This window comes from Oncorhynchus clarkii, chromosome 28 (genome assembly GCF_045791955.1).
Source record: "Oncorhynchus clarkii lewisi isolate Uvic-CL-2024 chromosome 28, UVic_Ocla_1.0, whole genome shotgun sequence".
NCBI classification, from domain to species: Eukaryota; Metazoa; Chordata; class Actinopteri; order Salmoniformes; family Salmonidae; genus Oncorhynchus; species Oncorhynchus clarkii.
Window position 1 is genome coordinate 17,026,378 of NC_092174.1, and position 27,744 is coordinate 17,054,121.

Genomic DNA, 27,744 nt, shown 5'->3' on the forward strand with positions numbered 1-27,744 from the left:
GTGCACTTCCTTAAATTTGTATGGTATACCATATTTGTAGGGCCTTAACCATGCATTTTTCTAGACAATGTCAAGAATAAGCATGTTCCAGAAAATGTTTCCTCTTGATGTAAGTTGGTTTTGTGAATGGAGAATTTGTCTTATATATTTATTACAACAAGATTTCTCAAGCCTTCCAAACGAGGCAGGAGCTCTTCCTCTGACCGCCAGTAACCCTGTTGACATCACAGCTACCTCAAGCACGCGCCACCTTCAGCGATCCAATCGCAGGCAAGCGGACTGCCTTGACAACGTTTCGTTTCCCCATCACTTCCGGGCTGATAACAAGGGCCGTTGATGCCTGCAGATTTTCATTAAAATATCTTAGTTTAATAAATACATTGTGTGATGTTGTGATAGCTGTGATGTTTTGGGAGTGATATGGTCACAAAGCCTACAAATGAGGTTGGTGTATTGACGAAATTCTTCCAAGAGACGCAGGAATAGCGGATGATGAAGAGGTGAGGTTGCATTGTCTGGGCTCTCGATTCTTGCAGATGTGCTGCGATGTTAGCTAACGTTAGCTGGCTAGCAATTCTATTTTGTTGCTTGCTGCCAGTAGCTCTCTCGACGGATAATCCAATGTTATTTGGTGTAATTGAAATGAGACTCAATAGGTTACTAGCTAGTGTCGGCTTGCTTTTCTCGAAACTGTATTTTTTATATGTTTTATTAGTTAGCTGTGTGTGTGTGTCATCCACAGCTGTAATGCCGGGCTGTTGATGCTAACGTTAGATATATTTGATAGGCACTTTCCTGTCTGGTGACGTTAGTAAGCTAGTTCACTACGGTAGTTAACGTTATCTTACTGTGGTGTTGACAAAAGGGTTTCATCATGGCATTTTGAGTGTGTTGATCTCCCCATTTATATCACGTTTTATTACACGTTATCAGGACCTGGGTAACTGTTAGTTACCTAACTATTTGGTTTGTTTGTTATATTTTTTGTTAGTGAACGTTAACTATGTACGTGTAGCATATTTAGTTAGCATAGCCTATTTTTGCATAGATATGGAAAAATTGTTCATCCAGCAATGTGGTAACGTTATTGTCTTTTGGCCTGCCACACAATCTAGCATTATAGACCCTGCTAAGTAGGACTAACTGTCCTCGCCATACCGGTAACGTTGCTTTAACAACTGCGTCATGGCAACAGACAATCACAAATGTCACATGACACATGTCTGGAGACGAGCCTGTGGTGTTTCCTTTCTGGGAGAAGGAGATGGTGTGTGCTGTGCAGATAACAACGACAACTAGAATATAATGATGGTGAGAAGGCCATAGATAGAGTGAAACCTTTCAGATAGGAGGTGATGACAGATTTGGAGTCTCGTGGGTATGGGCTGACTGAACCAGTTCAGGATGTAAGGTGGTCAGATGCTTTGATTTGATTAACTTATGCCAATACTGCAATGGCACCACATTAGGCATCATTCACATCTTGTTAGTTACAAATACTTTAACTGTTGTGCAAACTGTGTTTGTTATGACACTGGTGGACAGAGTGGTGGATTCCTCCAGATGATATAACAACACATTCTCTATCTCTCTCTGTGTGTGTCTGTCTGTTTCAAGGACTCTAGGAATATTGTCTTGTCTTTACTTTGGGGTCAAGTGGAAGTAGAGTTTACACAGCAGAGGATGTCTTCTGGGTGATTGAGAGTTCTGTTTTCCAGAACCAGACTTGACCTAGACTATCCCTAACAATAACGGAACAACAACTCATTTGTTTACAATTACAGGAGTAGAACTAGCGATATGTTTACTGTGCTGTTAGGCCTACATTTCAGTTTCATAGTTCCCGTTCAGCCATGTGGTCTGCAAGCCGTTATTACTCTGCGCCATGACTCATTTAAGTGGAGACTCAGAGTGGCCTAAAACTTGACTGGGAGATCTTTTGAGGTGTGTCCTTAAGCATTTATTAGCCTCTCCAGCCTCTCTACCATAGAGGCTGGACCTGTATTTCTGGTCTTGTTTGTCAAAGCCTTTGATGAAGAGCTGTGAGACTTTGCATTAGTGGCTGTACTAGTTTAGACTAGTCTGACTTGGTGACCTCTGTGGGCCATTCCACCTCAAAAGGGGATTTTGACACCCACCGTCTCAGATTTCTGAAATAGTTTCTGTAGTTAGTAACAGATACGATTAGCATTCCAGAAACAACATTTTCTTGAAATATAATTTGATATCTGAGAAATTAAGCTAATTGATTGCACCCAAATTGGCCATTTTAATTTATAGGATTCAGATAATATTCATATATTACATATAGTACCCAACATCCGATTTACACCAAAGTTCTTCCTACCAATGAATATACACACATCTAACGCGGATCACCCACACCGCATGCCAATCCCACCCAACAACCAGTTCGCAGTTCTTTATGTTTGACAAGTAGTATGAAACTGTGGCTTGGAGTATTGCTTCTCCATACTATTTAATGTATTCCCTGTGAATCTGGTGATGTTTTTTTCCCCTTTTCAGAGAAATTTCTAATTCAAGTCACTTGCATTATTTGCCATAAAGTAGTGTGAAAGTACAAGGTTTTGACCACTAGATGCAGCTGTTCCTGCTATACCGCAACACTATTTTATCAATTGTGTTGGTCTCTTGTGTTTATTAAATTGATCACAACATTTCCTTTGCGACTTTGGGTAGAAAACCAATGGATTTGTCTCATTATGAAAATAAATGTTGTGGTCACACTCACAATTCAAGCCAGCAATTCAGTTTGTCTTAATAGCAACCTAATGCGTCAAACCAACTCTCCTTGAGTAGTCCAACAAGTGTCTGTTCTCTAAGGCTATCACTATGCAATTCTCATACAAAGACTTCTCCTTGAAGCCCAAAACTTTGATGGTGAAATGCGCTAAGGACTTCATTGTTGTGACAACACTAATAAAATAATGAATTGCATGGCAGTCTTATGTTTGTCAATACAGTTATTAGGAAACAACTCTATGTATCTGTGTCAGTCACCCATGGTATTGGGTTGGGTTTAATTCACACTACTTTCCCGAGTGGCGCAGTGGTCTAAGGCACTGCATCTCAGTGCAAGAAGCGTCACTACAGAACCTGGTTCAATTCCAGACTGTATCACAACTGGCCATGATTGGGAGTCCCATAGGGCGGCGCACAATAGGTCCAGCGTCTACCGGGTTAGGGTTTGGCAGGGGTAGGCTGTCATTGTAAATAAGAGTTTGTTCTTAACTGACTTGCCTAGTTAAATAAAGGTTAAATTCAAAATACATTTAAAAAAACAACATTACAAAACAGTGTGTGTTTTCAACTATTTCCATTGAAGACCATTTGAGACCATAACATTGAGACCATTAGAACTGCTGTGGCCTAATGGTTTGCTTGTTCATCAGGACCTTTTTTTGGAGGGAATAAACCACACACAAAGTGGCCATTTTCTGGACACTGATTAAGCATAAAAGGAGGACAAACTGATTTGCTTTCACGTAGGACTGGCTTGAATTGTGAGGATGGCCACACAATTTATTTTTGTCATGGGCCAAATCTATTGGTTTTCTACCCAAAGTTACAGTTGAAATGGTGTGATCTCTTTAACAAACACTGATACCAGCTAAATGGATAAAAGAGTGTGGCTGTATGGCAGAAACAGCTGCATCTAGTGGTCAAAACCTTGTACTTTCACACTACTTTACTTTATGGTAAAGGATGCAAGCAACTTCAATAACTATTTTCTCTGAACAGGAGGAAAAAACTGATATTAGGTACTATATTTATTGAATATTATATGAATTCTATAAATTGGGTGCAATCAATTAGCTTAATTTCTCAGAGATAAAATGATATTTTAACAAAATAGTGTTGCCGTAATGCTAATCTTATCTGTTTCTAACTTAAAAAAAACGATTTCAGAACAATCTGAGATGGTGGGTGTCATGGTTTTCTGAAATTACATGGAACAAAATAGGCTGCAAGTTTTGAAGTCAAGAATGCATGACCATTGATCAGAGTACAGTTCAGAGTTCTCCTTTGAAAGGTCATGGGTTAGTCTAGCTTCCCACACAACCTAGAAAAATGTTTTCAGGGAAGTGTGTGTGAGACAGGGCGATTCTACTTCCCTATGCTCAACTAGGGCTATAGTCTCCCTTGAGATCAATTCATTTCTTTGGAGCAACATCTATTAGGAGGAAATCTAGATCAAGTCTTGCCTGCAGTTACTATCAGCATAGTAACAAAGCTCAGTCTCAATTTGTTATCTATAACCCAATCCTAGTTGTGAATAGGGCTGTTGCGGAAACATATTACCGCCACACCGGCAGTCATGGGTCATGACCGCAGTAAAATGCCATGTGACTGAGTCACGGTATTCCCCTTTTATGCACTCTGGACATGCTTTGCTAGTACCCAGCTTGCTAACTACCATCAGGTCCTAATGGTCTGGTACTCATGGCTCTATTGTTCCTCCATCAGGTCCTAATGGCCTGGTACTCATGGCTCTATTGTGCCTCCATCAGGTCCTAATATGGCCTGGTTCTCAGGGCTCTATTGTTCCTCCATCAAGTTCTAATGGCCTGGTACTCATGGCTCTATTGTGCCTCCATCAGGTCCTAATATGGCCTGGTCCTCAGGGCTCTATTGTTCCCCTGTCAGGTCCTAATGGCCTGGTTCTCAGGGCTCCATTGTTCCTCCGTCAGGTCCTAATGGCCTGGTACTCAGGGCTCTATTGTTCCTCTGTCAGGTCCTAATGTCCTGGTTCTCAGGGCTCTATTGTTCCTCCTTCAGGTCCTAATGGCCTGATTCTCGGGGCTCTATTGTCCCTCCATCAGGTCCTAATGGCCTGTTATTCAGGTCTCATTTGTCCCTCCATTAGGTCCTAATGGTCTGGTACTCAGGGCTCTGTTGTTCCTCTAACCACTCTGACAGTAATGCAAGTGCAATCAAAAATCACATCAAAGACTTATCATCATAACAGTATGGTGCTTTTAAAACTCAGCTCACTGTGATTGATTTGAAGAAATGTTGTTGATGTTGTTTCAAAGCCTAACACCACGAAATGGACAGCGCTTTCTAAAGTGGTGATTCATTCAAAACAGCCATGTTAGAGCTTATACATATGTATAGGCTTATGACCCCAAGCCCAAAAACAAACAATCAACCCTGAATTAAAATGATGATTGTGCCGTTATACAATATATAACCTACTGCATATTACGCATGGCTGAAAAACATAAAACAAAACTGATTTAAGATGTCTTTGGTGTATATTTATTTATTTATTTTTTACCTTTATTTTACTAGGCAAGTCAGTTAAGAACAAATTCTTATTTTCAATGACTGCCTGTTCAGGGGCAGAACGACAGATTTGTACCTTGTCAGCTCGGGGGTTTGAACTTGCAACCTTCCGGTTACTAGTCCAACCAGTCCTAGGCTACCCTGCCGCCCCTATATAATAGGTCTAGTCTATACTCAAATATTTAAACAAATTCTAGTAATTGCCTTTGAGTGTGGACTGTATTAATATGCATACTGGATGGGGTGGTTACCTTATGCTAGGAATGGGCCAACATTCTTATTGTGGGAAGCTTGTGGAAGGCTACTCGAAACGTTTGACCCAAGTTAAACAATTTAAAGGCAATGCTACCAAATACTAATTGAGTGAACTTCTGACCCACTGGGAATGTGATGAAAGAAATAAAAGCTGAATTAAATCATTCTTTCTACTATTATTCTGACATTTCACATTCTTAAAATAAAGTGGTGATCCTAACTGACCTAAAACGGGGAATTTCTACTAGGATTAAATGTCAGGAATTGTGAAAAACTGAGTTTAAATGTATTTGGCTACGGTGTATGTAAACTTCCGACTTCAAGTGTACGTAGCACAAATTGCTTGCTAGCTAGATAGCTAAGCTAACTACCTTGCTGGCCAGATAGCTAACTACCTTGCTGGCTAGCTAACCAGCTAACATTAGCTAAGTGAGAATGTGATGAGGACAGGGCAAGCTACTCACCTTCAGACCACTATGCCATCTCTCTCTCTCATATTGTTACCTAGGGCTGAATGATGTTCAATGAGCAGCACGTAGAGCGCCCTCTTCTGGCAACCGTTGAACATTTCTAGAAATGACAGCAAATGAGCAGATGTATTTGTTTATTCTATGGGGGGGAGGTTAAATAAAAAATGTCTAAATTTAAAAATAATGTTTTTACTGACTACAGTTTTGTTCATGAATTACTAAGTGATTAAAATGCATCACTGTTACCAAATCGGTGACTGAAAAATCTGTAACAGAATGACTTCAATGGAATTGGCTACAATGGGAAATCATAGTAGTCCCAACCCACAGTTGCAGTGTAGCACAGTACAGTAGAGTACATTACAGTAGAGCACAGAATAGTACAGTAAAGAAAAGTAGAGTACAGTAGAGCACACGTGTAGAGTACAGTATAATGTAATATACTCTACTGTACTGAACCATACTCAGCTTTTCTTTACTGTACTGTGTGGACTGTACTATATTGCAGGGATCGCGTTAACCCAGAATTTACCTTTTTTTCCAGCAGAACACCCCCCCCCCTCTATTTAAATAGACACGTTCCAAAACGTCTCTTCCATTCTCCAGACCACTCGCTCTCTGCCTGTCTGCGGGGGATGGTGTGGGAGATGAGGAAGTAGGAGATTAAGAGCACATTTTACGTGGCTGTTTTTAATTTTTCCTACGCACTTATAGCATTTGTATTTCAACAAAGTTGAGTACTTGCATATTGAGGCTATATTATCGTTCAGATGAATGATTATTGTATGTGAGTATAATACCACTATGTTTTCACATAGCACCCTCTTGAACTGACCCGGATTTTCCTGCATTCTAGAACACTGAGTGGACCCATGTATTTATTGTCCATTTGTTTAATTAGAGGGCAGGGGAATCTATTAAAACAGATTTTTGGCGGGTCTGTGTTTTGAAAATGCAGACTTTTGAATGCTAACGCGACCCCTGGTGTTTTTGAATTATTCTATTTTTTTTTACATAGTGGTGCAGCCCAACCACAAGGGGGCACAGCGGCCCTCTTACGTTCTTTCGAGAGAACCCTGGTCTGATGGAGATTACACTGCTTGCCTAATTTGACTATTATTCCAAGGAGATTAGAGCCATGTAGCCTAAATTCATTGCTGGGTGGTCTAACAAATGGTACATTACTAATGTGTTTCATTTTTTAAAATGCATTTGCGCTTTCTATCCCTCCCTCCCTCTCCGCTATGCCTGTCTTCATCTCTAAAGTGTTTTCTGTTCTCTCACTACAGGTGAGCTGACTAAAACCAAGCTGTCTGTCAGTCCATCCATCAAGCGGATCTATCAGAGGAACCACCAGTGCATGAGAAGGAACACAATCAGTTTTTGAAAGAAGTGTTGGGGTGTATCCCTCACACTTCCTGCCCCACCCACCTCAACTCAGACTCCACCCCGTGACCCTTGACCCCTGACATCCAAGATGAAACTAAAAGAGGACATGAACCCACTGCTGCTGCAGGTCTTCCGCTCGGTTGTCTGGGTCTACTCTGTCATCACCTTCCTGCCCTGGTACCTGCTCTCGGGCGCAGGAGCCAACCTAGACCGGGCGCGGCGGGTCAAAGCACGGTCAGTGAGCGGTCGCCCGGCGGGCCCTTACCGGGCGACCAACCATGAGGATGGTAGCCAGCAGAAGCTGGTGTCTTCCTTGCACCCAGGAGTGGACACCCTGGACAAGGTGATGGAGCATGGAGCGGCCAGGTTCCCAGAGAAGAACTGCCTGGGCACGAGAGAGGTGCTGAGCGAGGAGGACGAGCTCCAACCCAACGGGAAGGTCTTCAAGAAGGTGAGGAAGAGGGAGAAAAGTGGATTTAATTATCTTTCTTGATACAGTGCCTTTGGAAAGTATTCAGACCCCTTGACTTTTTCCACATTTTGTTACGTTACAGCCTTGTTTTAAAATGGATTAAATAAATACAAATCCTCAGCAATCTACACACAATAACCCATTTCTTAAAAATAGAAAACAGAAATACCTTATTTATATAAGTATTTAGACCCTTTGCTATGACATTTGAAATTGAGCTCAGGTGCTTCCTGTTTCCATTGTTCATCGTTGAGATGTTTCTACAACTTTATTGGAGTCCACCTGCAGTAAATTCAATTGATGTGACATGATTTGGAAAGTCACACACCTGTCTCTATGTAAGGTCCCACAGTTAACAGTGCTTGTCAGAGCAAAAACCAAGCCATTAGGTCGAAGCAATTGTCCGTAGAGCTCAGAGACAGCATTGTGTCGAAGCACAGATCTGGGGAAGGTTACCAAAAATGTTTTGCAGCATTGAAGGAGTTGCCTCCATCATTCTTAAATGAAAGAAGTTTGGAACCACTAGGACTCTGGCTGCTCAGCCAAACTGAGCAATTGGGGGAAAATGGCCTTGGTCAGGGAGGTGACCATGAACCCGATGGTCATTCTGACAGAGCTCTAAAGTTCCTCTCTGGAGATGGGAGAACCTTCAAGAAGGACAACCATCTCTGCAGCACTCCACCAATCAGGGCTTTATGGTAGAGTGGCCAGACAAAAGCCACTCATCAGTAAAAGCCACATGACAGCCCGCTTGGAGTTTGCCAAAAGGCACCTAAAGTCTCACAGACCACGAGAAACAAGATTCTCTGGTCTGATGAAACCAAGATTGAACTATTTTGGCCTGAATGCCAAATGTCACGTCTGGAGGAAACCTGGAACCATCCCTACGGTGAAGCATGGAAGTGGCAGCATCAGGCTGTGGGGATGTTTTTCAGCTGCAGGGACTGGGAGACTAGTCAAAACAATTTAATCAATTTTAGAATAAGGCTGTAATGCAACAAAATGTGGAAAAGGTCAAGTGGTCTGAATACTTTCCAAAGGCACTGTATAATTTGTATGGGAAAGGCCTCTTTGCTATGGTTGCAGTAGAAGGACATTAGATGGCACTGTCTAACCCTGTTTGAAGGCAGCTGGTTTTTATAGGTAATTCTGGGGTAATACTGTCGTATAAGGAGACCTACCAGACATCGGTGTGTGACAGTTTAGTGGTGCGTACTTCTAGTATTAACAATGGTGTTTTTATTTTTTGAGGGGGGTCAGCTATGAAACTAGCAGACAGATGCATCATTTCTGAACCCCCTTTTTTGCCCCTACCATCCCCTACCCTGGTTGGAGGACCTGGTGGAAAAACATTACAATTTAAAATATACTGTGCCTTCAGAAAATATTCATACCCCTTTTTCCACATTTTGTTGTGTTACAGCCTTTTCTTTTTTTCTTTCTTTTTTTTGTCACTGGTCTACACAAATAGGGCTGACCTCAGTTAGTCGATTAATCAGTCAATAGGCTGTTGGCCGCCCGAGATTTCTTTAGTTAAGTTTTTTTATTGTGCACAAGACACCCGCCTGTTTCTCACCTGCCTCAGTGGACTAGTCCTTTGCGGAGGACAAGGGGAAGGCACAATCCATCACTCTAAGATGCTACTGAAATTGTGTATGGTTATATTATCTATGAATAATGATGCATCACTAATAAATATAATATTATTTGATATCAAATGCGCCTCTCTCACATTGAATAGTGGTTGCTGTCCGCGGTTCTGAAACATAATCTTCAGTGCCCCTTTGAATTGGCGCCTTTCCCTATATGTTGCTTTGTGCATAATAGCAAAATTATCCAGCATATTGGTGTTGAGAACAATGTGACGGAGGCAGCAGCGGTGTGAGGAGACAAGAAAACAACCCTTGCCTTAATTGTCTAAATTAAGGAGAGAGGAAACCCCAACCTAATTAGGTATATAATCAATAGCCTAACTGTTTAATGTGCCTGGCTTTATAAATCATCCATATATACATACTAAAGTATGTTGACAGCCCTTCAAATTAGTGGATTCGGCTATTTCAGCCACACTCATTGCTGACAGGTGTATAAAATCGAGCACACCGCCATGCAATCTCCATAGGTAAACATTGGCAGTAGAATGGCCTTACTGAAGAGCTCAGTGACTTTCAACGTGACATCGTCATAGGATGCCACCCTTTCCAACAATACAGTTTGTTAAATTTCTTCTCCGGTTAACTGTAAGTGCTGTTATTGTGATGTGGAAATGTCTAGGATCAACAACGGCTCTGCCGTGAAGTGGTAGGCCATACAAGCACACAGCGGGATTGGCGAGTGCTGAAGCGCTTTGTGAATAAAAATGATTTGTTCTCGGTTGCAACACTCACTACCAAGTTCCAAACTGCCTCTGGAAGCAACATCAGGACAATAACTGTTTGCCAGGAGCCAAATCTGGGTTTGGCGGATGCCAGGAGAACGCTACCTGCCCCAATGCACAGTGCCAACTGTACAGTTTGGTGGAGGAGGAATAAGGGTCCAGGGCAGTTTTGAATTGTTCAGGCTAGTCCCCTTAGTTCCAGTGAAGGGAAATCTTAATGCTACAGCGTACAATGACGTTCTAGACGATTTCAGCATGACAATGCCTCTGTGCACAAAGCAAGGTCCATACAGAAATGGTTTGTCATGATTGGTGTGGAAGAACTTGACTGGCTTCACCGATCCCTGACCTCAACCCCATCGAACACCTTTGGGATGAATTGGAACGCCGACTGCGAGCCAGGCCTAATCGCCCAACATCAGTGCTCGACCTCACTAATGCTCTTGTGGCTGAATGGAAGCAAGTCCCCCCCAGCCATTTCCAACATCTAGTGGAAAGCCTTCCCAGAAGAGTGGAGGCTGTTATAGCAGCAAAGGAGGGACCAACTCCATATTAATGAACATGATTTTGGAATGAGATGTTTGACGAGCAGGTGTCCACATACTTGTAGTGTATTACAAAGATATATTTTTTTTACTGGATTCGAACCAGGGACTGTTGTGACGCTTCAGGTACTGAGATACAGTGCCTAGACTGCTGCGCCACTCGGGTGCTCAATGTAGTGTATCTACAGAAATGAGAAAGATCCTGCTTCTGTTGCCTGTTTGAGTGTTTTGTTTAGTAGCCTACTGATTCTGTTAGCGCCAATCTTTTCTATGCTGCATCACCAATCTTATTTTATTGCTATGCTGTAATAAAGGCTTTTAATTATTTTTATTTTTTTTAACAAACTCTCTGTTATTACTTACCATTTATTTAGTGTTTATACTGTTCCAAATAATCAGAAAATAGTAATAATAATAATAATGTAATCTAACAGCACCTGTTTGGCACACATAGGCCTAATATTCACACAGTGCTGGCTACAATATACCCCCCCTTTTCTGGATATCCAGTAGTTTTCACAGCTAAATCACATGTCTTCCACACATCTAACTTCCCCTTTCCCTCCTGAGCAACCAGCAAACATTCCCCCATTTCAAGTTTCATTTTCAGGTCTTCCGCATCCATTTTGCTGTGTTCAGAGTTTATAACCAATTTTATAATGTGAAACATTATAACCATGTTTCACGTAAAGACGGCAAGAGTTTAGGGAATGTTTTTTCCTAAACAAATGTGGGATTTGGGTAACATAACTTTTCAGTCAGAGAATCAAGTAAGAAACTAAATGGCTGTAATGATGGTGCAGCTTCAGCACGGACAGCTCGATAAACGCTTGCTGTGCTGTGGTGCTTGTTCACTGCAGCAAGGAGGGGAGAGAGAGCGACAACCTTACTCAGTCACACAGGCACTGGCCATCGGTTTCCCTCTTTGAATCATTAGTGTGTCTTAATTATTTAATCAAACGATGTGACTAACGCATCAGACAAGCTTATTCAAACACATAGGTGGTGTCTATGGAAAAATGCATGCATTTCAAATGTAGACCGATAGACCGACGACTCTCGCTCAACAAAGGTTTTTCTTAGCCGGGGAGAACAAGTATTTGATACAGTGCCGATTTGGCAGGTTTTCCTACTTACAAAGCATGTAGAAGTCTGTAATTTTTATCATAGGTACACTTCAACTGTGAGAGACGGAATCTAAAACAAAAAATCACATTGTATGATTTTTAAGTAATTCATTAGCATTTTATTGCATGACATAAGTATTTGATCACCTACCAACCAGTAAGAATTCCGGCTCTCACAGACCTGTTTGTTTTTCTTTAAGAAGCCCTCCTGTTCTCCACTCATTACCTGTATTAACTGCACCTGTTTGAACTCGTTACCTGTATAAAAGACACCTGTCTACACACTCAATCAAACAGACATGCTTTGTAAGTAGAAAAACCTACCAAATCGGCAGTGTACCAAATACTTGTTCTCCCCACTGTAAATGGATGTCGTACGAGGAGGCCTACCAAGCAGCAGTATATTAGTGTTAACAGTGTATGTGGTTGTGTTATCTCTAGGTGATCCTGGGGGAGTATCAGTGGATGTCGTATGAGGAGACCTACAAGGCAGCAGTGTGTTTTGGCAGTGGGCTGGCCGCGCTGGGCCAGAGGCCACAGTGTAACATCGCCATCTTCTGTGAGACCAGGGCCGAGTGGATGATAGCAGCACAGGCCTGCTTCATATACAACTTCCCATGTGAGTGTTTGTTAGACAGTAGCACACTATAGCCAGACACACACACACACACACACACACACAATGAATCTCTAACTCCAGTCTGTGTCATTCTGACAGTGGTGACGTTGTACTCTACTCTGGGCGGAGCGGCCATTGCCCACGGTTTGAACGAGACTGAGATCACCCACATCATCACCAGCAAAGACCTGCTACACAGCCGTCTCAAGGTCAGCTCTGCTCGCCTTGTCCTGATCACTTTCTGCAATACCATATGAGACAGTACACACTCCAGCCAGATAATACCATTTTCCCACATTTTAAATAGTCTTGCATATATATATATATATATATATATATATATATATATATATATATATATATATATATATATTTAAAAACATGCCTACATTTGGAAATGTTTTCACCCATAAATACGCGTTGGAACAGTTACCCACTTACAGTACTTGAGCAGACAGTCTAAGTTTTGACAGTCAGTGTGTTTGAGGGGATCCGTTTGTACAAGACAATGCGTAGAATTGCTAGTCTTAATGGCATAATGAGCAGTTATTTGGAATGCGAGATGATTTGTAGATCATAGACTACATTGATTCTATGCAGTCCGACTGCAATCTCCAGTCAATAGCTACTTTCTCTCTCCTCCCTCTCCTCCTGCCATCTCCTCCCAGGACATTCTGTTGGAGGTGCCTCGGCTGCAGCACATCATCGTGGTGGACAGTAAGCCAACCAGTTGGCCCGGCTTCCCCCGCGGCATCATGGTCCACAACATGGACGCCGTGCAAGAGCTGGGCTCCAGACCCGACAACAGTAAGGAGGGAGAGCGTGGGTGTGTGAGGGGCGTGTGTGTGTTTGGGTCTACGTGTTGTCTGACTTGGTACAGTACTTCTGCCCTGTGGTCTTAGCAACTCAAATGTAATCTGACTTCCAGAATCATAGTTTTTTGTACCTGAATAGCCATCTCTGTCATATCCTATCAGATTGTATTAGCCCTGTGCTATGTGCATGCCCTCTCTTGAAAGAAAGATCGATAGCCGTTCTCTGATGCCCCCGCGTTGTGCAATGTTCTGACACAAAAGTCTCTTTGTGTGACCTCTTTAACGTCCCTGCTGCCTCTCTCTCTCCCTCTATCTCTCTCTGCGCGCGTCTGTAGTGGCGGTGGCGCGCCGGCGGCCCGTGCCCTCTGACATCGCTGTCATCATGTACACCAGCGGCTCCACGGGCATCCCCAAGGGCGTCATGATCTCCCATAGCAACATCATTGCGGGCGTCACAGGCATGGCAGAGCGCATCCCAGACCTGGAGTACGTACAGAGAACTATGGTGTCTTCTAGATTGACTGCTAATTGTTTTTGACTTTTCTCTCTCTCACTGCCACTCTCTCCCCCCCCCCCTGTGTGCCCTGATCACTGTTTTTCTCCTTTTCTCTTTTCCTCATTCATCTGTTTTCACTGTCTCTCTCTCTCTCTCTTTCTATCTGCCACCATTTGCCCTACAGAATGTAAACGTATCTTTCTTTCTCTCTCATCTCATGAATCTCTCTGAGTGTCCTGCTCTTCATCTTCTCTTCTCTTCTCTATATTAGTACCAGTCAAAAGTTTGGACACCTCCTCATTCAAGGGTTATTTTCTACAAAATAATAGTTAAGGCATAAAAACTATGAAATAACACATGGAATCATGTAGTAAGAAAAAAAGTGTTAAACAAATCAAAATATATTTTATATTTGAGATTCTTCAAAGTAGCCTTGATGACAGCTTTGCACTCTCTTGGGCTTTCTCTCAACCCGCTTCTTGAGGAATGTTTTTCCAACAGTCTTGAAGGAGTTCCCACATAAGCTGGGCACTTGTTGACTGCTTTTCCTTCAGCGTGCCTTGAATTTGAAATAAATCACCACAGCGTCACCAGCAAGCACCATCACACCACCTCCTCAATGCTTCACGGTGGGAACCACACATGCAGAGATCATCCGTTCACCTACTCTGCGTCTCACAAAGACATAGCGGTTGGAACCAAAAATCTCAAATTTGGACTCATCAGACTAATGTCCATTGCTCATGTTTCTTGGCCCAAGCAAGTCTCTTCTTATTATTTGGTTTCCTTTAATAGTGGTTTATTTGCAGGAATTCGACCACGGCCTGATTCACGCAGTCTCCTCTGAACAGTTGATGTTTAGATGTGTCTGTTACTTGAAATCTGTGAAACATTTATTTGGGCTGCAATTTGAGGCTGGTAACTCCATTGAACTTATCCTCTGCAGCAGAGGTAACTCTGGGTCTTCCTTTCCTGTGGCGGTCCTCATGAGAGCCAGTTTCATCATAGCGCTTGATGGTTTTTGCTACTGCACTTGAAGAAACTTTCAAAGTTCTTAAATGTTCCACATTGACTGACCTTCATGTCTTAAAGTAATGATGGACTGTCGTTTCTCTTTGCTTATTTGAGCTGTTCTTACCATAATATGGACTTGGTCTTTTACCAAATAGGGCTATCTTCTGTATACCACCCTTACCTTGTCACAACACAACTGATTGGATCAAATGCATTAAGAAGGAAAGAAAGACATACCTGCTAATTGAAATGCATTCTAGGGGACTAAAGCTAGTTGAGAGAATGCCAAGAGTGTGCAAAGCTGTCAAGGCAAAGGCTGGCTACTTTGAAGAATCTCAAATATGAAATATATTTTGATTTGTTTAACACATGTATTTGGTTACTACATGATTCCATATATATATATATATATATATATGTGTGTGTATATGTATGTTTGGCAGTTGAATAAAAATATTTTTGTTTCCATTCGTGCAGTGAGACAGACACCTACATTGGGTACCTGCCACTGGCCCATGTTCTGGAGCTGAGTGCAGAGATGGTGTGTATCTCTCACGGCTGTTGCATCGGATACTCCTCCCCACAGACGCTAGCAGACCAGGTGAACACACACACACACACACACACAGAGCGAGACAGTAAACCAAGGCTCAACAACACATGCGGTATGTAGGAACCCTCTATTGGACATCCTCCTCTATTAGAGAACAGGCCTAGCTGTGCTCTACTCCTTGTCTGATCCATCTCTCTCTCTTCTCTTCCTCCCCAGTCGACTAAGATTAAGAAGGGCAGTAAAGGAGACACCAGTGTTCTAAAACCTACACTCATGGCTGCTGTACCGGTAAGCACTAAAGCTACCGTAGAATATATATATACAGTGCCTTGCGAAAGTATTCGGCCCCCTTGAACTTTGCGACCTTTTGCCACATTTCAGGCTTCAAACATAAAGATATAAAACTGTATTTTTTTGTGAAGAATCAACAACAAGTGGGACACAATCATGAAGTGGAACGACATTTATTGGATATTTCAAACTTTTTTAACAAATCAAAACTGAAAAATTGGGCGTGCAAAATTATTCAGCCCCTTTACTTTCAGTGCAGCAAACTCTCTCCAGAAGTTCAGTGAGGATCTCTGAATGATCCAATGTTGACCTAAATGACTAATGATGATAAATACAATCCACCTGTATGTAATCAAGTCTCCGTATAAATGCACCTGCACTGTGATAGAGGTCCGTTAAAAGCGCAGAGAGCATCATGAAGAACAAGGAACACACCAGGCAGGTCCGAGATACTGTTGTGAAGAAGTTTAAAGCCGGATTTGGATACAAAAATATTTCCCAAGCTTTAAACATCCCAAGGAGCACTTTGCAAGCGATAATATTGAAATGGAAGGAGTATCAGACCACTGCAAATCTACCAAGACCTGGCCGTCCCTCTAAACTTTCAGCTCATACAAGGAGAAGACTGATCAGAGATGCAGCCAAGAGGCCCATGATCACTCTGGATGAACTGCAGAGATCTACAGCTGAGGTGGGAGACTCTGTCCATAGGACAACAATCAGTCGTATATTGCACAAATCTGGCCTTTATGGAAGAAAGCCATTTCTTAAAGATATCCATAAAAAGTGTTGTTTAAAGTTTGCCACAAGCCACCTGGGAGACACACCAAACATATGGAAGAAGGTGCTCTGGTCAGATGAAACCAAAATTGAACTTTTTGGCAACAATGCAAAATGTTATGTTTGGCGTAAAAGCAACACAGCTGAACACACCATCCCCACTGTCAAACATGGTGGTGGCAGCATCATGGTTTGGGCCTGCTTTTCTTCAGCAGGGACAGGGAAGATGGTTAAAATTGATGGGAAGATGGATGGAGCCAAATACAGGACCATTCTGGAAGAACCTGATGGAGTCTGCAAAAGACCTGAGACTGGGACGGAGATTTGTCTTCCAACAAGACAATGATCCAAAACATAAAGCAAAATCTACAATGGAATGGTTCAAAAATAAACATATCCAGGTGTTAGAATGGCCAAGTCAAAGTCCAGACCTGAATCCAATCGAGAATCTGGAAAGAACTGAAAACTGCTGTTCACAAATGCTCTCCATCCAACCTCACTGAGCTCGAGCTGTTTTGCAAGGAGGAATGGGAAAAAAGTCTCTCGATGTGCAAAACTGATAGACATACCCCAAGCGACTTACAGCTGTAATCGCAGCAAAAGGTGGCGCTACAAAGTATTAACTTTAGGGGGCTGAATAATTTTGCACGCGCAATTCTTCAGGTTTTGATTTGTTAAAAAAGTTTGAAATATCCGATAAATGTCGTTCCACTTCATGATTGTGTCCCACTTGTTGTTGATTCTTCACAAAAAATACAGTTTTATATCTTTATGTTTGAAGCCTGAAATGTGGCAAAAGGTCGCAAAGTTCAAGGGGGCCGAATACTTTCGCAAGGCACTGTATGTAAGCCATTAATATTCTGTAAGATACTCACAGATTTCATTTCATTTGAAGTGGTGTTTTGTCCTCTTTCCTTCTCTGTCCCTCGTTCTCCCTCCTGTAGGAGATCATGGATCGCATCTATAAGAATGTGATGACCAAGGTGGAGGAGATGAGCAGTGTGCAGAGAACCCTCTTTGTGTTGGCCTACAACTACAAGATGGAACAGATCACCAAAGGCTACAAGACCCCGCTCTGTGACAGGTAATACGCACACCTGTCACACACACACACACACACACACACACACACACACACACACACACACACACACACACAGTCAATGGGTAATGATTGATAGAGAGTCTCCAGGAGGTTGAACTAGGACTGTGGCAGTCATGACATTGTGTCAGCCAGTTATTGTCATGCAAAAGACTGTCGGTCTCACGGTAATTGACCGTTCATAACATAAACACGTTTAGCTTCTCCAGGCCTTCACACATACACGCTGCTGATGTGTCTTTGGAATCTACATTTTTAACAAGTCTATAAATCAATTGAATATACACCATCACCATAAATCCATGATTTATTTTAGGTAGGTCTAAAGAAACATGATATGAAGAAAATGTATTTCTGAAGAACAGAATATGTGTTGGTCTACTGTATGTTATCCTGTTGGCTGTAGGCTTGTTGGTTTAGCTGACACGTTATGCTCATAAGTCCTGTGCCATTATTTTATATCATATGGTTTTATAGTAAGAATAATATAATTGAACTTGGCTGAATAAAATAGAAAGGATATTTTTCCCTTTCCGGAGCGAGTGTGCAGATGAAGTGGCTCTGTTGAGCGTAAAAGTGATCATTTGAAACAGGTCCTATACGCTAGATTGAGTAATTTGGCAACTTGTGAGAGATACAAACCTTAGAATGTCTTATAAATCAAAACATGTAATGGGGCCTCATGGACCGGCTAAAGGCTGTTGGTGATTTAAGAACGTCGCAAAGAAAAGCTTGCGCTCTGTTCCTCAGGCTGCACAGACCGTTCTCTCATCAAGTGATCATATTATCACCCATCAGACTATTCTCAATGTAATATTGTCTTTACTAATATATTACATGAGTTAATATTTAGAATGGCCTATTATCAAATTGGCAGGAAGAAAAAAAACGTACTCCGCCTGTGCACACGAACAGCGACTGGAGGCCGCTTTCCCGCCTGTTGGTTGGGGTAGGCTACTGCAGTTATTTCACTCCAGGCATCAACCACTGTTTGAGGAGCATGCAGCCTCTCACTGCATGACAGGTGATATTGCGCCCAACCCCTATGCCATGGGCTCTCCAACCCTGTTCCTGCAGCTACCCAGGGCTTAATTTAGGAAACCTAGTGAAACCTTTTCCAGAACATCGAAAATAACATGTTTTCACGATGAGATATAGTGTATTTAATTAAACTGTCGACAGCCCCTCTCTCTGCGCGCTTGAGAAAGGAGAGAGGGGCGGAGATGGAAACGCACGGTGGTGAGATTCTGTAGCTGAAGGTAATGTATCACCCCAAAAAATCTCTATTACTAGGCTATTCAAAATCAAATACAAATTCACTATTGTAGGTGAACTGTAATCCGCCCTGCACAATCAATGCACCAACAGCATTGCCTAGGCCTCTATGTTCTTTCCCAGACTCATGGATATAAATGTTGGAGCATAGCATAAGCAACCAGTCCATCCAGTATGCATATTAATACAGTCTACAATCAAAGGCAATTACTAGAATTTGTTTAGTTTTTGAATATAGGTTAGACCAATTAAAGAAGTCTTAAATCATTTCTTAAAATGTTTTTCTGCGGTGCGTAATATGCGGTAAGCTATGTATTGTATACTGAATGTCATAATCATTATTTTAATTCTGGGTTTTTTTCAGGCTTGGGCTCATATATAGGCATATGCAATAATGTAATGCAACAGCCTTAATGGAGACTCGCACACCGACATTCTCGATATTGCTGTGGCCGGTGCCTGCGTTAAACAGAAACCTAAGGTTCACACAGAGGTTATTATGAATGACTTGTTGTTTACCTTGGTGTTATTCTCATCCTCTGACTCACTGTCATCCTCTTTCCTTCTCTCTCTCCAGTCTGGTGTTTAGGAAAGTGCGCTCGTTGCTGGGGGGTCACATGAGGGTGCTGTTGTCAGGCGGAGCGCCCCTCTCCGCTGCCACCCAGCGCTTCATGAACATCTGCCTCTGCTGTCCCGTGGGCCAGGGCTACGGCCTCACCGAGACCTGCGGAGCTGGCACCATCAGCGAGAGTAAGAGAGCGGGAAGGAGAGGGGGAAGGGAGGGAATGAGTAAGGGGGATGGAACGGAGTGAAGGGGGTGGGAAGGAGGAAGTCAGCCGGGGCTACTGCCTCACCGAGACCTGCGGAGCTGGCACCATCAGCGAGAGAGAGAGGGTGAGGGAGGGTGGATGGAGGCGGTAGGTCCAAGAAGAAGGGAGGGAAGGTAAAAGAGAAGGAAATGTGTAGACTTCTGCTGCCTGGTGGAAGAGAGGAATGGGGGGCACAATAGAGAAAGCCAGGTGATTGTACACAGTAATGTGATATGCTATGTTGTTCTCACGTGTATTATTTTCCTCTCTCTATTTGTCAGTGTGGGACTACAGCACAGGCCGGGTCGGCGCTCCTCTGATCTGCTCCGAGATCACCCTCAAGGACTGGGAGGAGGGTGAGTCCCTCCATAGCACTGTGACTGCAGAATCGGTGATATTAGGGGGAGGGCTGGGAGGGTGGAGGTGAGTGGGGTTGGGGGCTAGGGTGGATGAAAGTTATATTGGAAGGGATGGACGTGGGGCTGAAGATGCTTTGGGCATAGACCCCGTCCTCTTCTCATGATCTTCTCCAGGCGGTTACTACAGCACAGACAAGCCACACCCGAGAGGGGAGATTGTAATCGGCGGGCCCAACGTGACTATGGGTTACTACAAGAACGAGGTGAAGAACCGTGAGGACTTCTTCGTGGACAGCAACGGCCAGCGCTGGTTCTGTACAGGCGACATCGGGGAGTTTCACCCAGACGGGTGCCTCAAGATTATCGGTGAGCAGCCCAGAAAAAAAGAGTCGTTTTTAGAGAGAGCCCTTGTCTGTCTATCTGTGGATTTAAATACATACGAGTCAGGATGAAAGCGCCAGATCCTCCAAATTTTCCCCAGGTGAACTAACAATGCATACCAGTACAGTTAACTGAGGGTGACCTTGTGGTTAAGGTCACCGCCCTTGTCTGCGTGGACACGAATCTACCAGCCATACTCCTCCCCTTCTCTCTGTATCCACTTCACTTCATACTCGTCTCTGTTAAAAACAATCACATATGAAAGGATTCACGTATATAAACGACAGATAAATTCCTCCCAAAGGCAGCTGTATATAAATCTACCTTAGCAATCATTTGTGTTCCTTCTGTGTAGATCGTAAGAAGGATCTGGTGAAGCTCCAGGCTGGGGAGTATGTGTCTCTGGGGAAGGTGGAGGCCATGCTGAAGAACTGCCCTTTCGTAGACAACATCTGCGCCTACGCAAACAGGTAACAATGCACATATTATATACCGCTCGGGTGACTGGAGTCTCTCTCTATAACCCTTGAGTGTACAAAACATTAAGAACACCTTGCTATTATTAAGAACGAAAGCGTCACTCAGATGCCGGCCCATGTTGACTCCAATGCTTCCTGCAGTTGTGTCAAGTTGGCTGGTGGTCCTTTGGGTGGTGGACCATTCTTGATACACACGGGAAGCTGTTGAGTGTGAAAAACCCAGCAGCGTTGCAGTTCTCAAATCAAGTTGTATTAGTCACATGCACCGAATACAACAGTGAAATGCTTACTTACAAGCCCCTAACCAACAGTGAAGTTTAAAAAATACAAATAAGTATAAGAAAATAAAAGTAACGGTCATTAAAGAGCAGCATTAAAAAAACGATAGCGAGACTATATACAGGGGGCACTGGTTAGTCATGGTAATTGAGGTAATATGTACATGTAGGTAGAGTTATTAAAGTGACTATGCATAGATAATAACAGAGAGTAGCAGCAGTGTAAAAGGGGTAGCCATTTGATTAGATGTTCTGGAGTCTTATGTCTTGGGGGTAGAAGCTGTTAAGAAGCCTCTTGGACCTAGACTTGTCGCTCTGGTACCGCTTGCCGTGCGGTAGCAGAGATAACAGTCTATGACTAGGATGGCTGGAGTCTTTGAAAATGTTTAGGGCCTTCCTCTGACACCGCCTGGTATAGAGGTCCTGTATGGCAGGAAGCTTGGCCCCAGTGATGTACTGGGCTGTTCGCACTACCCTCTGTAGTGTCTTGCGGTCGGAGGCTGAGCAGTTGCCATACCAGGCAGTGTTGCAACCAGTGCTCTCGATGGTGCAGCTGTGGAGCCTTTTAAGGATCTGAGGACCCATGCCAAATCTTTTCAGTCTCCTGAGAGAACTGTTTTGTCGTGCCCTTTTCACTACACAAAACGGTGCCTCTGGCACCTACTACCATACCCCGTTCAAAGGAACTTAAATATTCACCCCCTGAATGGCACACAATCCATGTCCCAAGGCTTAAAAATCCTTCTTAACCTGTCTCCTCCCCTTCACCTACACGATGAAGTGTATTTAACAGGTGACATCAATAAGGGATCACAGCTTTCACCTGGTCAGTCTGTCATGGAAAGAGCAAGTGTTCTTAATGTTTTGTACACTCAGTACAAAACGTTGATTGTCTGTTTCTCCTTGTCAACTTGTTCTGTCTCTAGTCACAATGTCTCCATCTGCTGTCTGTGTCACCCACTTTCTACCTCTCTCCTGTCTCTCTTTGTCTTTCCGACTCATTGCTCTCTCTATCCTTCATCCTATTCTGGCCCGTCTTTCTCTCTCCATCTTTGCCTTTCATTATAATAATAACTAGAATGATGATGATGATGATGATGATGGTGTTTTCTAAATAAAACAATAACACGATTATCTCTCCATTTCCTTAACTCTCTCCGTCCCAGTGACCAGTCGTACGTGATTGGCTTCGTGGTGCCCAATCAGAAGCAGTTAATGGCGCTGGCGGAGCAGCGAGGGTTACGGGGCAGCTGGGAGGAGATCTGTAACAACCCTGACATGGAGAGAGACGTTCTCCACATCATCACAGAGGCCGCTCTGTCAGGTAGGACGGAGGGATGGAGAAGACGATGAGAGACGGGTGGAGGGAGGAATAGAGATTTCTGGTTGTAACATATGAGTACTGTTTCTCCATCTTTTTGGCCCTAGCGTTGAATAGCATTTCTCAACCCCAGCCCATGCATTGGTCTCTAAAGTCCGGTGTTGTTTCCCCCCCCCACAGCCAAACTGGAGCGCTTTGAGATTCCGAGGAAGATCCGTCTGAGTGCAGAGCCTTGGACACCGGAGACTGGCCTGGTGACCGACGCATTCAAACTCAAACGCAAGGAGCTCAAATCCCACTATCAGGAAGACATCGAGAGAATGTACGGTGGCAAGTAACACACACGCACACACAGGCATACGCAAGGAATCTAACACGCGCTATCTAGATGACATGAAAACTGGAGAGAATGTACGGCGGCAAGTTACACACAAACGGACACAGCCCCCCACCTTCCCAAGACAGAGGAGCCAAGCCAGTTGGAGGAGCATCAGTTGCTTGTCTTCGTCAAAGTTTTTCGGGGTCTGTGTGTTGCTATGACGACGCTGGCATCATGGCGTGACTCGGCCGTGACACGGAAAATGACACGTTAATCTTGTCCCACTCCTCCGCTCCTCTCCTCCTTTTCTCCTTCCCTTCTCTCTCCTATCCTCCATCTAGCATGTTCTTCGGCCTCTGTGTGTAGTCCAGACACCTGATAGTAGAAAGGATGTTTTTTTTGTGTGAATGTGGCCTGGATCGTGTTCATTAGGCATCAAACGGAAGAAAACTGACTGAAACAGGGAGGGACTACCTGAACTTGTCCAACAAGAAACGTTTTGCTATGTTGTGCACTAATGAATACGACTCTGAAAAATGAGGCCCTTCGGTTTAAACGTTCCACATCCAGGTTTGAATCTATGCAGGGATCCCTTTTATTGTATAAATGTTTTGGGATGTGGTGATGTTTTGTTCATGTTTCGTTGTCTTTCTTTTTTTAACGTAATCGGTTTGTCTTGGTTCGTTTCCGAAACCTATTCGATGAACATTGTGTCTGAGAGAAATTAGTGTTTTGCGAAACCATAAGATTTTTGTAACGCAACTCGCATTTTTTATTTGCTTTCCTTATTTCTTGTTTTTTTCTGAATGGTTTCTGAATGTTTCTCATTTATCTGTTACCAAACTGACATTTCCCTCGTCTGCCTCTAGGTCCTGAAGGTTGCTTCTATTCTATGGAAGAGTATGTGTTTACTGACTTGACTAGATTAAGTCCTATGTCAATCTGTTACAGTGTGCCAGTGATGGAATCTCCTCCCTGCTCTGTGCCCCTGTGTGTGGCTACGGGCTGATGTGATGTGCCTGGGTTGGCTGGTGGAACCTGTTTCTCGTAATGTAGCCTGATCCTGGATCGGTTTTTACTTTAGCCACCTCCTCTTGACTATTTGTGAGATGTCATGAGTTGACCCAGGCAAGAAATGATCTGGGACCAGGTAAGTAATGATGGTGTCCGGGGGGGGGGGGGGGGGGGCTACGGGGAAGTAGGATGCAGTTGCCCTGTAAAGCTGATCGAAGTTTAGTTTCTCTTCCCTGTGGTTGAGGCTAGGATGGGGAGAGGACAAGCTGATCCTTGATCTGTGCCTAAAGGGCAACTTCTCAGCACGCGACACCAATCCTACTGAGACCCTTATTCATTTCTACTCTGTCACTTAACCAGTAGGAGGCTGTCTCTGCCACTGGTTCATCTTTGAAACATAATCTATATAGTAATGTCCAAATTTACAGGGGTGTGTATGTGTGATTTGTGCTGATGTTTGTGTGTGTGTGTGCGTGCCTGCGTTCTCTGACCCTGAGCTTGTTCCAAGTTCCCTATGTCTCTGTGAAGCCCGCTGCATGCCCACCCCACCTGGCCTGTAGAAGTCTGTTACCTTTCAATGTTTCCTCCAGCAAAACGGTGTTACATACACAGTGTCCTGCTAAACCAGGTCTGTGGCTCCATAAACCATGTTATCACCTGGACGATCTGGTTCCATAAAACCACGTAGATTGTCTTTATCGACATTGTGTACCGCATGGACGTCTCCTAAGAGAGCCAATGGCTCCCAGTCCAGATCTGTAGCCGTTTGCCTTTTTTTAGTTGCTCTTCGGCAGACTGTGTGTTTGTGTCATCCAACGGTAGTCCTATCTACCCCGATATCCCTGTTTGTATTACAGGAATGCATTGTCCTATTTCTTTGTCATAGCTCTAGTTACTGTTGCTATTATTGATGAAATATGAAATGCAGATTGAATGTGCAATATTTATACGAAATAGAAATTCTAAAACCTAAAGTATGTAAAGGAAAAATGCACAGAGAGCGAGCCCCTTCACAGTGTATGAATGTGTGGGTGCGGGCCTGTCTCTTTCCAATTAAATGTACAAAGAAAACCTAGAGGACAGGCGGACGGACAGAAAACATTGTTGTAGAAGTAGTAACATAGCCTCTTTATGGTGTGATATTAGTGCCAACAGAAATGTCATCTGAATTCAATCATCTTGAATTCATTCAGATTTGTTGGCAGTAATATGACTCTATACTTATTTTTCTGTATTGTGAAAGTACTGTACCAATTATAGTAATGAAGACTAATATTTTGGCCTTGTAAAAGAAAAATACAATGCTGAAGAATAAGGCACTACAGGTGAACAGATTTATGTCTCCGGGAAGTTATTTGGGTTGCATGATTCCTTGTGAATGCACTATATACATTTGTGACGTATAATGTATTCAGAAATAAAGTCCAAGATGAAAAGTCATGTGGGCAATTCCATGTGAGATTTGCTCAGAGATATGTCATCCTTGGAAAGGTACTTTGGGTTAAGGAGGTTTGGCATACCTTTTTAAAGTTGAAATCATTGATTTAAAAGTTGGAAAGTTCATGACATTTTTGCTTTGCCCAGGCCTTTTGAAGATATGACCCATTTTCTACATTATAGGACATAACCAACTGTGCAACTCACCAGCAGAGGGAGTTCTGAATTCGTTCCCACATGAACTGTGTTGTAGATGCTCCAAAAAGAGATCATCATTTCAAAAGTAGCAGAGCGACCACTCTGGAAATGTTATGTACTTGTAGAGTATATTGTTTTTAAACCATTTCCAATACTGAACGAAATTCAAAAGGGGACTTTTTGAGACATTTACGATAAGGCCCGGGTAAGGCCAAAATTTCACACATTTCCCAACTTTTAAATGAGTTATTTCTCAATAATTATTTTGGGTACAGATGTCAATGGTATTCCAGACAAAATGAAGTTTTTATTGATTTCATTTCAGGAAGATTAAAAGCATCATAAATATCTCTGGGACAATCTCGTTTGGAATTCCACGTACATTATAGGCTGCCATATATGTATTGTCTGCAAATGAATTACTGTGTATGAGCAATGTACAGTATATACCGTAGAAGAAGAACGGCTTGGATATTTAGCACAAGGGATATTTCAGCATTTGAAAAGGACCCTCGGTTTTGGGAAGTAGTCCAAAACACTGATAATGTTACGAATAAGGAACCCAGGTGCAGGCTGGTTCCCGTTCTTCTTACAGTTCCTGATATTTCATTGGTTCTTTGTATTCAATTCCCAACCAATGTCTGTCCAGTCTGCTGCTTTGCTATCCCATACCAGGCCACAATTGGTTAAGAAGATTTGTTCATAGGAATATACAAAGTGCTGTATCTTGAGTGTTTCTCTGAGGTTATACGCACAGACATATACACATACATACACACATGCATACATACACTACCATTCAATGGATTGGGGTCACTGAGAAATTTCCTTTTTTTTTGCAAGAAAATCAAAAGATTTTGTTCATTAAAATAACATCAAATTGATCAGAAATACAGTGTAGACATAGTTAATGTTGTAAATGACTATGGTAGCTGGAAACGGCAGATTTTATATGGAATATCTACATAGCCGTACAGAGGCCCATTATCAGCAACCATCACTCCTGTGTTACAATGACATGTTGTGTTAGCTAATCCAAGTTTATTGTTTTAAAAGGCTAATTGATCACGGTAGTGTACATACCTACATACATACATTACATGTCTTAGTAGTGAAGTCATCCACTTTAACTACTGATGTACCTAAAGACAAGGAACAAAGTTTGGTGTACAGATTAATTTGACCTCTCGCATTGTTTCTCATAGTAAATATGTTGGAAGGGGAGGGGTTAATATGATCAAATTTCCTAAAGATATACCAGTTGTGCAGGTGTGAAACCTCATTTAAACCTATTTGGTCTTTGTTGTTCACCAGTTTTTTGGGGTGGGTCTTTAGCGTGGGTTACTGGCCTTGTGACATTATGGGCTATTTGCAAATGTTTCCTTACATATTTATTTGTAATTTGGCCTTGGAAAATTGTCATGAAAATAAAAGTTGTGATTGGTCTAAAAATGCCCATATGTTCATTCTGTTTCATTCATGGATTATATTGATTCTTGTTAACGTGGATATGCCTTTTTTGAATGAGAATGATTTTGATGTGTCTGTGCGTGTATGTATAACATTCCAGACAGTGCTGGCTAACACAACGGCTTAATTCGAATCGTGTCCCGAAGCGTGTTATACGGCAACGAAGCCGAGGTGTGTGTGGAGTTACTGTGGGGTGTGTGGGATACCAGCCGGCTTGAGAGGGACTGGCTGGGGGAAAGGAGTCTGTAACAGGAACATTCTCTGAGCATTAAGGAGCTGAGACAGAGGCCCTCTTCCTCTGAGCTAAAAAAAAAAAAAAGGACACTCAGAGTTCCCTCCCTACCAATTCAAAGGGCTTTATTGGCATGGGAAACGTGTATATTGCCAAAGCAAATTTAAATAGATAATAAACAAACGGGAAAAACAGAAATGAACAGTAAACATTACTCAGTTTCAAAAGAATAGAGCCATGTCAAATGTTATGACGATGTACAGTGTTGTAACAATGTGCAAATAGTTGAAGTACGAAAGGGGGAAATACAAATAAATATAATTTTGTATTTACAGTGGAGTTTGCGCTTCACTTTCCTTGTGGCAACAGGTCACAAATCTTGCTGCTGTGATGGCAAGATGTGACCTATGAGGTGCGTGTCACTGTTATTATTAGGGGGGGGTACTTATATTTGTCCTGTTAGACACAAGTGTGTAATAAAAGTGTTTCTTGCATATCCCAACTCCCCTTGAGACACTTGCAGTGACTTCTCTTACACTCCATTCATTCCAACAGCA

At 42.7% G+C, this 27,744-nt stretch overlaps 1 protein-coding gene across 1 annotated transcript; it reads left to right on the plus strand.

The window, feature by feature from the left end:
* Positions 1-297: 297 nt before the first annotated feature.
* Positions 298-26,937, plus strand: LOC139386649 (fatty acid CoA ligase Acsl3-like). Its single transcript, XM_071132408.1, has 15 exons — positions 298-500; positions 7,325-7,875; positions 12,387-12,564; positions 12,664-12,773; positions 13,233-13,371; positions 13,715-13,865; positions 15,367-15,490; positions 15,659-15,730; positions 17,458-17,597; positions 19,468-19,640; positions 19,981-20,055; positions 20,233-20,424; positions 20,795-20,909; positions 22,363-22,520; positions 22,698-26,937. Exons 2-15 carry the CDS (start codon positions 7,513-7,515, stop codon positions 22,853-22,855), a joined length of 2,148 nt encoding a protein of 715 aa, XP_070988509.1. The 5' UTR covers positions 298-500; positions 7,325-7,512; the 3' UTR covers positions 22,856-26,937.
* Positions 26,938-27,744: the final 807 nt, after the last annotated feature.